Source organism: Eucalyptus grandis, chromosome 11, assembly GCF_016545825.1.
Source record: "Eucalyptus grandis isolate ANBG69807.140 chromosome 11, ASM1654582v1, whole genome shotgun sequence".
NCBI lineage: Eukaryota > Viridiplantae > Streptophyta > Magnoliopsida > Myrtales > Myrtaceae > Eucalyptus > Eucalyptus grandis.
The window spans coordinates 33,548,696-33,564,596 of NC_052622.1; the positions used below are offsets into that span (position 1 = coordinate 33,548,696).

At 41.7% G+C, this 15,901-nt stretch overlaps 3 protein-coding genes across 5 annotated transcripts; 1 reads left to right on the forward strand and 2 right to left on the reverse strand.

Moving 5' to 3' along the window:
* Positions 1-1,062: 1,062 nt before the first annotated feature.
* LOC104426158 (glucuronoxylan 4-O-methyltransferase 1) lies at positions 1,063-2,028 on the forward strand. Its single transcript, XM_010039112.3, has one exon. It carries the CDS (start codon positions 1,063-1,065, stop codon positions 2,026-2,028), a length of 966 nt encoding a protein of 321 aa, XP_010037414.2.
* Positions 2,029-2,566: 538 nt separating this feature from the next.
* LOC104426159 (TITAN-like protein) lies at positions 2,567-7,079 on the reverse strand. Of its 3 annotated transcripts, XM_010039115.3 has the most exons (8): positions 6,431-7,079; positions 5,765-5,891; positions 5,503-5,587; positions 5,275-5,393; positions 5,115-5,192; positions 4,269-4,305; positions 3,664-4,088; positions 2,567-2,855 (listed from the first exon to the last, which is right to left on the reverse strand). In XM_010039115.3, exons 1-8 carry the CDS (start codon positions 6,793-6,795, stop codon positions 2,829-2,831), a joined length of 1,263 nt encoding a protein of 420 aa, XP_010037417.2. In that variant the 5' UTR covers positions 6,796-7,079; the 3' UTR covers positions 2,567-2,828. The 3 variants fall into 3 exon arrangements, with proteins under 3 accessions (XP_010037417.2, XP_010037415.2, XP_010037416.2); XM_010039113.3 differs by having other exon boundaries at positions 5,113-5,192; positions 5,275-5,587; XM_010039114.3 differs by having other exon boundaries at positions 2,567-2,860; positions 5,113-5,192; positions 5,275-5,587; positions 6,431-7,078.
* Positions 7,080-12,382: 5,303 nt separating this feature from the next.
* LOC104426160 (protein indeterminate-domain 16) lies at positions 12,383-13,319 on the reverse strand. The gene has a single exon (XM_010039117.3). It carries the CDS (start codon positions 13,248-13,250, stop codon positions 12,723-12,725), a length of 528 nt encoding a protein of 175 aa, XP_010037419.1. The 5' UTR covers positions 13,251-13,319; the 3' UTR covers positions 12,383-12,722.
* Between the last annotated feature and the right edge of the window lie 2,582 nt (positions 13,320-15,901).

Sequence of the window (15,901 nt, forward strand, 5' to 3'; positions counted from 1 at the left end):
ATAATTCTATTTTTGGATCATTCGCTCAAGCTTTGAGCCTATCGGGGCTTCTACATATTTAGAATTCCCCCAGCTAAAAGTGGCTTCTTCCTCAAATTGGATTATTCAATATTAATTGAATTCTAATGACTATTTGACCGAATTTATCTCATGAAACTTGGCACCTACTGATTGGTTCGGAGGTACCGCATAAGGCAAAGGATGCAATACAGTAAAACATTTCTAAAAAATTGGAAACGCTAATAAGATCTTCTGGCTCTAAACCTGCTGATAGTATTTGCCCAAAAATAAAAAAGAGGGAGGTGAAATTGGGAAATGAAAATTACAAAATCCACTTTTGACACTTCAAACAGAAAAAAAAAAAAAAAAGGAAAATTTAATTCAAATGCGATATTTTGGAAATTTTTATTTTGCGAAATAAAACATCATATTAATTTGTATATGCTCCTCACATGACCACCAACCCTTGTACCTCGCTACCGAATCAAACCCCAAGCATCTTAATAATTGAATGATTCTTTTTGGCGTCTTCAAATTACTTTCACCCGAGAATCGGCAAAGATTGTGGCTAGATCTCATTGGGCCGACTCGCACCTGTTATATTGACTTCAAAAGGGCATTTTAACTTCTTATTCGGAACAAGATCCGTCTCCATCACAAGTTGTCCGCCCATCATTTTGAGACAATGGCCTTCCAACCAATTTTCATCCTTCAACCACATACTATGCACAAAAGAGCGGCAATCCCAACGACCCACATCAGATTATGGCAACCACCATCATATGCTAAACGATTAAAACGCCAATCACCTGATGTTCGTCCAATGAAAATACAAACGTAGGCAAATCTGATTTGACACGATGCAGTTAGGTGACCAGCTGACAGCTCGTAAAGATCTCTTGAAATTGAAGCGAAAGCCTCTCTCCTTCTCCCTGACGCAATAAGGATACTAAAGATTCATGTCAATAGCAACTCATGGCGTCGAAAAAAGAACCCCCCACTGCAACACCATGGAGATGATGTGAAGGTGGCTGTACATGTGGTGAAAGGAAAGAGAGGAAGATGCCCCCAGAAGTACCTCTGTCCTCCACTCTCGCAACACCCCTCATTCGCTACTCTCCTCCACCCCCTTCCGACGTAGAAGGCAACCACACGTTCAAACACAAATCGCTCCGAGGAACTAGGAAGATGAAACTTAGTGTAAGGAAACTCATACCAATTTTCGTATTGATCCTAGCATCCATATCCATCCTCAGATTCGTTCGAATCCTCATCACCACTTCATCTCCTCACCCACTTCCAGCTTCGCCTCCACATGTGCAACAAGCATGCACCTCTCCTTCATCGTGCAGTAAGGTTCTAACGGAAATATCGGGCAACTCAACTTCCACACCGCCTGCCTACACCGCCTCAATAACGGCTAAGGAATTTAAGCTTCTATCAAACCTTGTCAAGCAGAGGAGACCTTGCAACATTCTCATCTTTGGTCTTGAGCCACAATATCTCAGCCTCTCGTCAATAAATGCAGGAGGCACTACAATCATACTGGAGGATGATGCCGACAAGTTCACAAATTATAGAACAGAGAGAGCCGGCAGTACTAAGATATACAAGGTACAGTACAATGTACCAGCAAAAGAGGCGTACGAACTGCTCAAGCATGCAAGGAGAAGTTCGAGCTGTGCACCCGGGGCTGCACTGCTTCAAGTGTCAAAATGCCAGTTGGCTCTAACAGGTTTGCCACAAGAAGTGTACAAAACAAAGTGGGATCTCGTAGTGGTGGATGGACCAAGTGGAAGCAACCCAGAGGCTCCTGGAAGGATGGGAGCAATCTATACAGCAAGCATATTAGCCAGAGCTGGGAACACGACGGATGTAGTGGTTCATGATGTACATCGCACCATTGAGAAGTGGTTTTCCTGGGAATTTTTATGTCAAGAGAATTTGGTTTCTTCGAAAGGGAAGTTCTGGAATTTCAGAATACTGGGTCATACAGACCCTGCAAGATTTTGCCCAACCCAACCATGACAGGTACAATTGTCTCCTCCAATCTCATTGCATAAGGAAAACAGAAGTGACACATTATGAGAATCTCCAGAAGGGAGAACACGGGCAAAGAGACGGCCATAGAAACTGAATGGTTCACGTAGGTGCACAACATGCTATGGCCACTTTTGTTTTGGAAATTTCCCTCGTCCAAAAACAATTGCTATTAAGGTCGAAATGCAAAGAATGAGATGGCAACTGATAAAAGCTATCATCAAATACGCATCCCTCTGGTGTAGTTTTATCAGCATATGAAGCAGAAGAGGCTTCTTCCCTTACCAGCAAGGTGATAGCGGCTTATACACAAGACCATGTTTTTATCGGCATGAGAAGAGAGACAACCCCAGATCCTTTTGCAAGACAGTTCCTCTTGTAGTAACTTTGCCTTTTCTATTTCTCAGAGCATCCAATGTAAATGAATCCCATTCACCATGCACATGAATTGTCCTTACACAGAACCAATTTTTTTTTGAATGAATGAAAACAAGAGAGAAGAAAGAGTGTCCAATGGTCCAACATCCAATAGAAAGAGCAATATGGCCCTAAGCTCATGATAATACATCAAAAGTCATTCCAATAATTCCATTATTCATAGTGAAAACATGGACACCTCGATCATGAGAAATGACACAAATAGTCGCAAATGCCCAGGCACAAACCAAAATTTGCCAGACTACTGCAGCCATGAAAGGGTGTGTCTAACTGAAAACTTGCAAATAGGTCAAAAACTATACATACCAAACATAATCTGAAGCTTCGCAGATATATTTACACTGCCAAGATCAACCAAATCTCATTTGCTTACATCTCTGCGCTGCAATAAGTAGGAAAACAACTGATTAGTTCACATTGCTCAGCTAATTCAGATAGTGTAAAAGATTAAGGAAGAAAAATAGGGTCCATAATGTTTAATAAGCCATATACACTGGCTGCAGGCTCCCATGCAGTGTAAAAATAGGCTCGAAAAATGAGAGAATGATTTAATTGGATATCATGGAAAGCTGGCCCAATAGTCTAAAAGTGAAGCAACTATGTTTTCCATAGCCAAACAGAAATGAAATCCTCTGAACCTTTATGGAAAAAAAGAAGACATGAAAATGCACTTCCCCGAACAAATCACCTTGAGCAAGAAAAGCTTTGAGTCACCAGTGCACACCGTGACAAAACATCAAAATGTTGCAAAATAGTTACAACACCAAAACGCAAAACAAAAGACACCCCTAAACTAGAAGACTGCTAAAAAGAGAACCTCACAGAAGATGATATCAATATTCAACATATATAATAACACTCTGGTTTGTAACATAATTTCAAGTCAACAAGAGTCAGTCAAATGTATTAAGGGTGAAAAAAACGGAATAAAGGTCATCTAATAATTAATTGGGTCCACTTATATAGGTAACCTAACTATAACTATAGGAACTTTTCCCTAACTGCTGATACACATGACCAAGAATTTTCAGAATGCCCTTGCTGAGCTGAAAGAAGTGAATAAGGTGTTTAGATAACAAATCAAACCAGAAATACAATGAGACAGTTGAGGTATCTCCATAAAAAGCCAGAATAATCATGCAGTCAGTATTCATCGTATCCCAACAATCCATAATCCAAACTTACCATTCGCTTGCTGATGTACGGCTGAACATCTATTGGCATCTCAGGTTGAGTTTCAACACTAGGCAATTTTCTTTTCTCCATCTCAAATTCTTTTCTTGATTCCTTTCGACTGCCTGCCTGCCAAACACGGCCAAAATTTGGAAGCCATTCAACATCATTGCAGCTCTTAATGATTTCTCCTCTTCTCTCCATCTCCATCTCAATCTTTCTCCTTTCAGCCCAAGCAGCGCCCACCCTTTTAGGGTTTAACTTGGACTTTCGTGGCTTATTAGAAGGAGAAATTAGGCTCACTGATGGCTGCTGTCTCTGCTTGTCTGTCTGACTTCGTTCAGAAACATCCAACCAAGGAGGTGGTGCTCCAGAATGCACATTTCCTTGAACATCCCCTCGGGATGAGGAAGAAATCCCAGTGAGCAGCTGCAGACCTAAAGCGAGCGTCACAAGAATGCCAGTATCAACTCAAACTTCAAATTACCTCCTCCAGTACCAGACACAGACACAGACACACACATGCACACAGAGAGATAGTTGCCCTCACAATAACACTGATCCAGAGGCCCTACTTTGATGAACATAAGGTTTTTGTAAAAGGCAAAGACAAATACCTTGATAGCTGCTGTCTCCTTTCTTCATCCCTCCAACCTGATTCACGTGATTTTACAACATGAAAGTGATCAAAAGTATGCTAAGGATGAAAGCTACTATATACAAGACTCATACACCATTTTGCGCATGTCCATATTGTAAAAAAAATGCCAAAACCATAGATAAGCGAGGCATGCACAATAAAAAATACCAATGGATGCAATGCAAAAACTGCATGCTGAAACTCAATGAGGACACGCATTACAGAAACAAATACAGTCATTTAAATAAAGCCATTTCTTCTGCAGCAATGGGGCCAAAAAGAAGCGGGAAACTAATTTGAGAGGGTCATGCTATAAAGAAACCGACAAAGCCATCTTGCATGACATGGAAATTCTGGCAGGCTTTGAGTTTAACATTTTGTACCCATTGGGTATGAAAAAAAACAACTTATCCAATATGTAAAGCACATCATATGTTGATTACGAAACACTGTCTAGTGACAAACAATGAAGACTCGAGAACAGGGGCGCTACATCCCACAAAAATCAGCATTGCTACCATAGAAAAGTACCTCTTCCAGAAGTTAAACTGTTACAAATGAGTAAAAGCCAAAAAAAACAGCACAGTAGGGGATTCCCTCCTGTATCCCAAAAGCAACCAGAAGAAAGGAATGACACTCAATTTCTGAGCTTCATAGTCTAAACATTAAAACAGGAAATGAGTTGTGATAACTTAGCTCCCTGAGAACCTACGATGCATACTAATGTGTAAACGCAGAGCAACCACAAAAAGACTGTTAAGTTATAAAGAAAGTGAAGCAACACGAATTCAAAAAGATGCTGGAGGAGATCCAGAACTCACACCATCACCAATGAAACCATTGGAAACAAAGTTCTTGTCACAATCTCGATAGACACCGGAGCACCACATACTTCCATTCCCTAAATCATTCGCATAAAAATAGTTACTACCGTTACCAGTGTATTTAAAGGAAAAGAGTCACACAGGACATTACTTCTGTACCTGTTGAACCACTAGATCTCTGGGGTAACACCTCAGGCGATGAAAAGGTGGAAGTGTGAGATGCACCACAAGTGTTTGGAACCCCGTTAGGTCCAGTATGGGATATCTGATACTCATTCGTAAAATATTGTAAAGGCATAACAGCATTCAAAAAGTTTTCATGAGGATGATATACAGAATTATTTCTAAAATTCTCGACAATCCCATAGTTCTGTTCATTTTGGATATCATTTGACAGTCCACATGTTGGTCCATGTGATCCTTCTCCAGATAATGCAGCTTCTTTCTTCAATGTTTCGCATTTCTTCTCCCACTGCACAAGCAGCATTTCTTTTCTTGTAATCCATGTAGATCAATAAAAATTAACAAAGCACCAGGAAGATGCCAACCAGAACAACAATATTCAAACAAAAAAGAGGATAACTTAGTACCCAAAGACTTAAAACTCGAGGACAACAAAATCACTCTAAGAGCACTTGTCAGACCATACCTTAGCTACATCGTCATCCAAAATCCTGAAATCGTTGAGGCAGTCCATTGCACCACCATATTTCCAAATAAAATGCTTCAGATTTTTTAGGTGATCTGCACCCGCTAGGTGATTGATTGCATTCCCGCTGTCGCCACGACACCAATAATTAAACCCAACTCAATGAATAGGGATATAGAAAGAACAAATGAAGAATTTAAGAACAAACTGCAGCCGATAAGGATTCAGTACAACATCACTCAGACAGACATAAGCTGGAAATAGATAAATAACTATACGACATGCGAAGCAAGTTGAAGATACAACCAGTCCTAAATTCGACTAATCTTTCAGTGGCTTATGTCACCAACTGTCGAAAAATCGCAGGCGAGAATTAGCCGAAAATGTCCTCACCAGGCAAACGAACCATCCAGCTCCTCTCTCTCTCTCTCTCTCTCTCTCTCTCTCACCAATTGTCGAAAAACGCAGGCGAGAATTAGCCAAAGATGTCCTCACCAGGCAAACGAACTATCGAGCTCCTCAATGTCGATATCGCGGAAGACTCTAACTATATACAACATGCGAAGCAAGTTGAAGATCCAACCAGTCCTAAATTCGACTAATCTCTCAGTGGCGATCTCTCCAATTGTCGAAAAACACAGGCAGAATCAGCCGAAATGTCCTCACCAGGCAAACGAACTATCGAGCTCCTCGACGTCGACATCGCAGAAGACGCACCAGAACCGGTTTCGAGAAACGTGCTCGGGGCGGAGCAGGCTAGGGTTGTCGAGGAAGAACCGGACGTCGCCCAATTTGGAGCGGAACCGATCGAGGTACCCGGAAAGCGATCTCTTGTGGTTCGGTAAGTACTTGTGACGCTGTCCTTGATCGTGATTGAGCTTGCAGACTTTGCAGAACTCAAACTCGCTCTTCCTCTTCGTCGCCGTCGTCGCCGCCGCCGCCGCCGCCGTCCTCTTCTTGGAGTTGTCGATCGGGACGGCGGGGCCAGAGTTAGGGTTCGGCTGCCGGCGCGGTGAAGAGTCCCCCGCCATATTTACGGGATAGTCATCGGAGAACGCGTGTCGCCGGAGTGAACCCGATCGGCGCCGGCGACCCGGGACGGCGGAGACTCGTGCGGTGCGACTCGGCTCGACTCGGCTCGGCTCGGCTCGGCTCGACTTGGGAACCTTCTCGGTCGCTGCAACTTCCGCGGCGGGAGCGGTGGATGCTTACAGAAAACGCGCCGTTTCGATCGTGGTTCGTCGTTTTAGGCTGTGCACGGCGGGAACAAAGCCCGGGAGAAGAAAAGAAAATCATCACTTCATTTCACGAAAAAAGGTGACCAAAACTCGAATTCGTAAATATTCGATTTTTAATTTGTAATTTGATGCGAAGGGTTTACGATGCTTGAATGCAGTCCAATCGATTAAATATTCACTTTTTTGCCACACTACCTTATTTATCTATCTTTATGTCCTAACTTGCCCTAATTATTTATGCATCCTTTTATAGTTAGGACATGTTTCTTTGGGTGAAAAAGAAATTTACAAATTAATTTTGTGTAACTTTCATGCGTTTGATTAGTTAAAAATAGATCTATCAAAATGAATTATAAACCCATTTCTTAACTCATTTTTAGTGGGTTAAGTGGTTCTATGTCTCGATTATATGAATTAGTTATATTTACTAAATAAATCATAAACAGATTTGGAATGATAAAATTAAGAATACTATGAATGTTCAATTGACTCACAATCCAATGTTATGACTCATTCACTCATTCTTCACTCATAACTCAGTATAAATTTTCTTAGATTTGATTAAAGTGTTTCAATGATTTGGAGTTGGGTCGAGATGAATTATTAAATTTATATTACATGGAAATAGATTAAAACGAATTAAATAACTCAATCTAAGTGAAACAATTTTCAACTCGACTCAACTTACTCATTCGATTTGTCTAACTAAAAATAATCATTCAACAGAAAACTAATTACAGTTAAAGATCAACCAGAAAAAAATATGATTGAAGAAAAATGGATGTTTGAAATTATGAAAATGAATTTCCTAATCTAAAAAAGGGGAAAACATTAGAAAGCATTATTTTTCTCGAAGTAAACATACCATTAGTTCTAAATTCACAGTGGTAATAACCGAGGAGAAATTACGATTCCATTTTACGACAATTACTCTCTCGATCAAAAACTAAAGGAGCGGTGGTCCAATCTTCCCAATTCCACAGGCGAAGGAGGGAGGGAGGGAAGGGGCTCAAGTCCAGTCCAGTCCGGTCCAATCATTGAGAATTGACGTCACGTCGCGAGAAGAACAACCGAGCGGTGGTCCAAAATCGGGAGCACCCGCAGATGGTTGACCGGTCATGTGGACGATACGCTTTTGACTCTGAACGTGGCCCAACCCCGAAGCCCACCATTCGCATGGATCTTCTTCCCGAGGCCCGGACTCTTTTGGAAGACTCGCCTAACTGTACATCCCTCGTTCCCGCCAACCCACCGGTTGCTTCGTGTTAATCCGAATCCGTTAATCAACTAACTTAACTAACTAACAACAACATCGACCGAATGAAAAAGATCCCGAATCGATTGGTCGCCCGGGAAAACAAGTAGGATAGAAGCGTGACCAGGTCGCTCTTCAAGTTTGCAATAAATTGCAATGAATGTTGCATCGATAGAATCCTATATTTTAGCGTTCGGTAAATATACCGGCATTCAACAATTGCATACTTAGCAATTCTCTCTTGCGGTGATGGAACGTTTCTCCTGAGCATATTTTGACGCTTGTATTCTTTTTTTTTTTTTAATTCTTCCTTTTCTTCTCCTTTTTCGCAAATATTGGCTGATATTGATTAGAAAGTGCATCCTTTGTTGTTGATGCCAAATTTAAAAATTTTGAAGTGTTAGAAATAATTAGAGATTTCTCTGGGATAATTTCTTATCTTAGTGATATTTGATAATTCTCTCTATATCTCTCAAAATTACACGTATATCTTAATTAACATTTAATTTTAAATAGTCATATAATAAAACCTATAAATAGACTAATGTATTCTTCTTCAACACATCGAAAAATGCATAAATTTCTTAATTTTAGGGTACTTTTGTTTTTTGAAAAATGAATGAAATTTAGAAAACATTTCCAAAAAATAATCATTTTTATCTCTTATAAAAAAAAACAAACGAAAAACATTTCCATTGCCCATGAAAATTTTTCAATATATATTACTGTCGATAATAAAAATATTATTTATTAACTGATTATTTTTAATGATACAACGAATCAATTTTTTTTATATTTTTTTAATTATGCATTTTTCGTAAAATAAACGAATTATTGTTTTCTGTATTATTCTTTTAACTCGAAGCAGTAGTATTTGTGATAAACCCGACGATTTCCTGAAACGATGGGATCATGGGAGCTCGGACTTACCGCCCTCCATCATGGAAAAGTAGTCGAGTTGCCGAAAGGACATGTGGCTCTCTGGTCTTTTTTTAAGGTTCCTTTTCTGAGACACAAACATCATCATGCTTCTCTTGAGAATGCATGTTGCTTGCTGCCTGTAACCACATGATCCACGTACCTGTAACTATTCTAATTTATCGCGCGAATGATTGCCCCAAACACCAAGCATTGCTTCTAACTCCATCCCTCTCAAGTGCGAAGCTATTCACCCCATTCACACCAAGCACTATGATTGCCAGAGACATGTTGGATTTGTACTTGACAATTAGAGCACAGTGAATGTTGCCCCTACTTCTTTTCAGCGACACCGTGATTTAATCAGTAACTTGGCCAACTCGATTCGGCTTTTGTGCTTTGTCGTGATTGGTTCCGGCTAATGATAGTTGCGCGAGGATTTCGAATCCCACCACGGTTCTCTTTTGCCTCTGTTTTGGGTCGGTTTCGGAATGAATATGCCCGAAAGGTATGGCATCTTGTATCCTGCTTGTTCTTCCAATCCTAGAAAGCGATGATAGGTGCTTTAGGTGGGCATGTATGGCATATTCATCTTCCTTCCTCTCTCATCTGCTCATGCCCCCAATTATCAAAGTCAAGACAGTGAAGTAGTCCTCACATGACTTTTTATCAGCTCCACAATCTTTTGTCCCCTTCTCTCTCTCTCTCTCTCTCTCTCTCTCTCAAAGTCCTCTCGTGCCTAACTGGTCCCTGGCCAAATATTCATTCGGACTTTGAACTGAGAAATACAGGTAGAGAGGAACACCGTTTCTCCCGGAGGAAGCGTCGTCCCGTACCCCCTAAAAAATCTTGCTTGCAAGTCATGCTGGGAATCATCCCGAAGCGAACGGTATCCAAACGGCGTAGCATTGAGAACTACCATTAGCTGCGATTCGAATCGGTTCGGTTGGTCGTGCCAAGAAGAAATTTTCGGGGAGCCTGACATGTGTATTGACACCTTCACGGACGTTCATGTGTATGGTGATAAGAGTGCGGAAGTGCAGATTCCACTTGGCGTTTCGCCTTGTGTTTCAGCAAATCTAATAATAAGATCCTGCATCTACGCACAGTTTCGCTCTGACAACAACGTGAAGACGATGTGAAAAGACAAATTTAAGGTATTGTCATGATGACTAGCTTGATTATATTGTTCATGGCATGTCCTACATCTTTATCCCACTCCCCCACCTTTCTGCAGTTGATCGTTCCTTGCATATCAGAGACAGTATCCAAAATGAAAACATGAAAGACAGGGAATCCGTTTTGTAAGCACTCATCGACCATATTGCGGAGTGGAGTACGGCTTTTCAGGCCGAGTGTTAGTGCTGATTAACTGGTATGCAATCAGTGAGAATTCTTGGTCGCGCATATCGGTTCGAAGAGCCTGAACTTGCACTGCTGGGTCCCAAAAGTTTTAATGCGGGCTGCAGAGGGCATCGTTGTGATACCACACATTAGCCAAACTTATCTACTTGGACCAGATCAGTTCCGACGAAAAAGAACAGAAATCTTAACGTGGTCCGGTATCTACTTTATAATCAGCTACCGCTTCCGATGAATTGGCTCATTCTAGTACATTATCTTTTGATTAAAAGGGCATCAGATTGTACTATTGATGGTATGCTAGCAAGCAACAGCAGGTGGACCAGAGAGAAGACGCTAGTGCTTATGAACTGTGAAAAGATTTCTCCTCAAGATTCCTCATTCGGTTTGGCAGTCAAGAAGTTTCTGGCAAAAAAGAGAGGAAAAAGAAAAGGGCTCTCAATGATAGTTATTGTCATTAGGATTGCGCTTTTTTTTTCCCCTCCCTTGATTCTCAGTTCTCACAAACATGCTTTTCAAAATAGGACCTAGTTTTGAAAACTTTCCAAATTTCTTGCCCCACTCGGTTACGTCGTGACCTCGTGAAAGAACCGGCGGAGTGTATTATTGCAGACAGATTAACTGTATTTGAGTAATAAGTCGTGAGGTTGCTGACAAATCAAGCTAGTTCGATTGTCACGACATCTTTGCGAGGGCACAGTGCCTTGCTATGTGACTGGTGCTTTTGGTAAAACCCATGCCAAATGGATCTTATCTGGATCCCCTTTTTCCCCGGTGCAAGATCCCAGACATGGATAGTGGGTGTTTGGTCTCCTGATGTGCAAAAGTTAAGGAGTTGAATACAAAGTGGATACAGCTATCCTGTCACATTGCGTAGATGAATTGGTTGCTTTTTGTTCTGATTCGTTTGCCTTTTCCTATGGACATCAAGGTTCTGAAGTTGACTCTGAATTTTATCAGTTTGACTGCTTTAATCTACAATTATTCATGAGCCTTGGTTCCCCAATATTATCTGACGACATTAGAGTCATCAAAACTTGCAACTAAGAGAGAAAACACAATTGTAATGGAAACTAGAAAGTCGTCAAAACTTGAACTTAAAATCAAAAGCCCGATCGAGTTTGGCTAGATCATAAGAAGCCCACGAGACCAGTAGCAATTTCTGTCATGGTCATTTCAACTGGAGATGCCTCTTGTCTACGGAGTTTAGCCACTAATGGTTTTCATAATTAGGATAATAAAATTCAGTTTGGATATGGATTAAATTTAAGTCAACTACAAAGATCAGCTTTCTTATGCAGCAGTTTTCGTAATCCTTTAGGTGGCTGTACCGTATAAAAATTCCCTAGTTCTCAAAAAGCTTTCAGTTCTAATCATTTCCAGTGAACATCAAGAGCTATGCTCTCATCTATGCTTAAGGTCTTAGGGGGATTAGATAAAAAACCTTGGGAGTTACGAATTCAGGTTGATGCAGACGTTCCGAAAAAGCTGCTTCTTAGCAGTCACAGGCGCCGGTATCTAAACCGTTCCATCAGAAGTCGGGACAAACATCCGAGGTAGTCGCCATCGAACGATGCAAAATAAAAGCGGAGGAATCAGAAAAACCATCTAAAACTTAGATGATGCCAGAGAACAACAGATGCTTCGGTAGTATATCTCCGGGCTACTTCTATCTAGATGCCATGGCCGTTGAGCATTCTCACTCTTGCGGTGAATGCTATACTCCGAACCCACCTAGAAAATTGGTTTACAAAGACAACCGCAAAGTCGAGAATCGTCGAGAAACCGCCAGTTATCGCGAACATACCGCATAGTTTGGCAGGACAACAGGCGCAGCATTCCGAGTTTGCAGGCGAATTTAGAAATCACTCTCCTTTTTTATATTCATGTCTTACAATTGAAGCGATCAGAGGTTCAGTGCCTTTTACCCAGACCAAGGTGTGCAGACAGTAATGCTTTCAACATGCCACCTATTATTTATATGTCCTCGACAGTCTTTTCTGCTTCCACTTTCACGAGGGAATTGCAAGAATCCAATACCAAAAGACCTGCAAAAGAAGTGCGAAAAAACACAGCAACTTCACTGAATTGGAAAAACTTCAGGCGGCATCATCAAGGTCATCGCTCATCGCCAGCACGGATATCATTTCATGGCGAGGAAGCGTGCCTCCGGTCGGCGGCGTCGTCAAGCCGGTCGGAACCTTTGCCTACAAGACTGGCAGGTGATCTCCATGCAGGCCGAGTCGATCTGCCTCGTCGCCCGCTCCTTCATCCGCTCCGCCCTATCCACCTCCTCCCTCGCCCTCTCCCACATGTGCCTCGCCCGCGCGAACTCCGACTGCGCCAGCTCCATCTCCCGCCTCGTGAGCTCCCTCACCCGCTCCGCGTACGCCTTCTCTATGGCGGCGAGCCGGATTTGCTCCGCCGCCTCCCACTTCAAGGCCCTGACGTTATTCGTCTCCGGCTTGGCGTGGCCGCCGTATTCACGCGCGGGGCCCCCCGAGACGGCGCAGCCGTTAGTAGGGGGGCGGATCGGGCGGAGGCTGATGGAGAGCTGCAGGTCGAGGGAGGGGGCTAGTTCGTACGGATCGGAGGCGGCTGACCGGCGCCTCGACGAGGAACCCGACAGCGCGGAGGGCACGTTCGACGAGGAAGCGGTGGAATGCGGAGCAGGCAGGAGCTGGAGTTCCTTCTGGTCATCGTCGTCTTCCATTTGAGAAGAAGGGGAAGGAAGAGGCGAAGTACAGAGACTACAAAGAGAGACCGGCCAAGGTGGCTGTCACGAAAGAAGAGACTGTGGGTGTGGCGGAACTTGGCGTCTATATATAAGCAGCTCGCACATGCCATTTTTACTGTTTTGTCCATGGCCACCATGCAAAATGGCTTAATCAACCTTAGCATGTCATCTGCCCAAAAAAAAAAAAAAAAAAAAAAAGAGGAACTTTACAAGTCCCACGTCGCTAGCGAAGAGTTGTAACAGTTAAATTAACAGCTAGCTAATCTAAGTCGGCACTAATCCAAGCACAATGGACTTGTGATCCGAAGATACCAATGATCCAAACGAGTGTCCCTGATTCTTATGTCACCATCTGACTTTTGCGATGGAAGGGACATATAACAGCACGGAAAAGTGTTTTAAAAATCTTTAAAATCTTAAACTTTTTGCATATGTGCCGATTTAGTTTTAAATCTTTTATTGGTGCTCGTTTAGTTCTAAATCTTTTCACTCAATGCCAATTCAGTCTTTTCGAGTTAATTTTGATTAGATTTTACTAACCGGGCGCTTATTGGCGTTGATGTGTACAATAATTTTTAATAATATTTTAATATTTTTAAATTTTTTATTTTCTTTTTCATTCTCCTCCTTCTCATTCATTGGACCTTAGTGATCGATTAGAGGCAATGATCGACGAGGTTGCAACCCTCGCCAGTAGCCGCGATCGCGGTCTCAAGTTGGCCCCACCGGAGGCTGGGTGAGGCTTGACCTCGCCAAATCTAGCAAAATCGAGCCTCACCCATGGTTGGCGAGGCTGCCCTTGCATCAACCTCAAGTTGGCCTCGCCAGAGGCTAGGCGAGGCTTGACCTCGCCGAATTTGTCGTAGTCAAGCCTTGCCCATGGTTGGTGAGGCTTGACAGAGGTCAGCAAGGTCTGGCAACCAGCTAGAGAAAAGAGGAGGAGAAGAATAAAAAAAAAAAAAAAAAGAATCAAAATATAAAAATATTATTAAAAGCTATCCACTGTCGATGGTGCCACGTTAATTGGTCGATGCCCAATCAACAAAATCCGGCCAAAATTAATTGGAAAATGACTAAATTGGCACCAAGTAAAAATGTTTAAGATTAAATTGGCACCAACAAAAAGTTTAAGGCTAAATAGGAATAAATGCAAAAAGTTTAAGATTTTTTTAACACTTTTCCCTATAACAGTAAATATCGAAAATTAGACTTATTGGATAAATGGGTCAGCTCGAAAATAATTCGACCCAAATTGACATATTTAACCTAGTTTGATCAATATCCATACAATACAAATCTAGTCATCGAACCTCTTACCAAACTCATACCCAACCTGATAACACTTGTATACTTAACTCAACTTAAGAAAAATCATACCCAAACTAAGGTGAAAGTATAGAACGAACGAGTACATGTGAGATAAAAAAAAGAATGAAGATTAGGTCGAGTAACGTTTAAATAAATTAAAAATCCATTTAACACCTACATAAAATATAATTAAAATATACTCATCAAATACGAATTAAGAAATGAACCCGATTTTTTTTTTTTTTACAAGTCTAGAGTAGAGGTGATAGGTTGGGCTCTACCTAAGATGTGAACTCATTTAATATTCATATTCGATGCATTTATAACCCATAAAGTTAGATCTAAATACCCATTTATTGAATATAATTAATTCATAAACAATTATGCTCATTAAATATAGATTAATAAATGGGTTTTTAATGCATTTTAACACTTTCTATCGAAAATTAACTACTTTAGCTTACTATATACATATGGGATTAGAATTTGGTGATTCTGGTGGAATGCGTGAAGGCGTTTTGGGTCAAAGAAAAGTGGGATACGATGAAGGGGAGAGAATTCCGTTACGTGTGAAGGGACAAGGGGATGGCGCATTCGCACGTAACGGATTGCGTTATTAGGCTATTGAGTAGCTTTTGGATCCTCGCAAAGCGTTTGTATCTTCGCACTTTTTCGCCTCTTTTTCTTCGCGATAATTTATTAATTATTGAGTTTTGCCTTTTCCACGGGAGGGGATGAGGACGAAAGAGCGGGGGGCTTCGTGGGCGTGTAATAATTACGCTCGCACGTGCGTAGGGGAGGAGGGAGGAGGGGGGCGAGTTTACATAAATTGAGGGATTTCATATACTTTCTTCAATTTTTGGTAATATTGGGGGGCTTTTGTGGAAATAGATTTTATTTTTTTTATTTTTTTATTTTTTGTAGGGGGAAATGAAGATGACTTTATGGTAGGGCTGATGCTGTCGGCCCTCAGTACCAGAAAAGAGCTCCCCGACTTTTGTATGGGAGAGCAGGCCACGCCCCCCGGGCAGATTGGCACGTGGGAGGGGCACAGTGAGGAGGGGTGGCTGGCTATGATTGTGGGTCGCTCGTTCATTTTCCGCGGGCCCCCTCTCGTAAACAGCCATTTTCGCTTGGTTTCCATCTGGAGCGCGATGCATTCTCTGGTGGGACAGTTACCTAATCGGTCACGCACCCATCGTACGCATTTAGTTCTAATTTTGCTAATGTCGTTCTAATCTAGTCATTCCTATTAATTATCATCGAAAATCATTGACCCGCCAATCTATAAGTTGTCCATATTAATGTGCCATATAAAA

Excerpts from the sequence above, each read along its gene's own strand:
- LOC104426158 (XM_010039112.3), top strand. The coding sequence starts at position 1,063 with ATGCCCCCAGAAGTACCTCTGTCCTCCACTCTCGCAACACCCCTCATT.
- LOC104426159 (XM_010039113.3), bottom strand. The coding sequence starts at position 6,795 with ATGGCGGGGGACTCTTCACCGCGCCGGCAGCCGAACCCTAACTCTGGC. Across the intron at positions 5,588-5,764 it reads TGGATGACGATGTAGCTAAG|TGGGAGAAGAAATGCGAAAC; the intron begins GTATGGTCTGAC and ends CTGCTTGTGCAG. Across the intron at positions 4,306-5,112 it reads ATGGTTTCATTGGTGATGGT|GTTGGAGGGATGAAGAAAGG; the intron begins GTGAGTTCTGGA and ends CACGTGAATCAG.
- LOC104426160 (XM_010039117.3), bottom strand. The coding sequence starts at position 13,250 with ATGGAAGACGACGATGACCAGAAGGAACTCCAGCTCCTGCCTGCTCCG.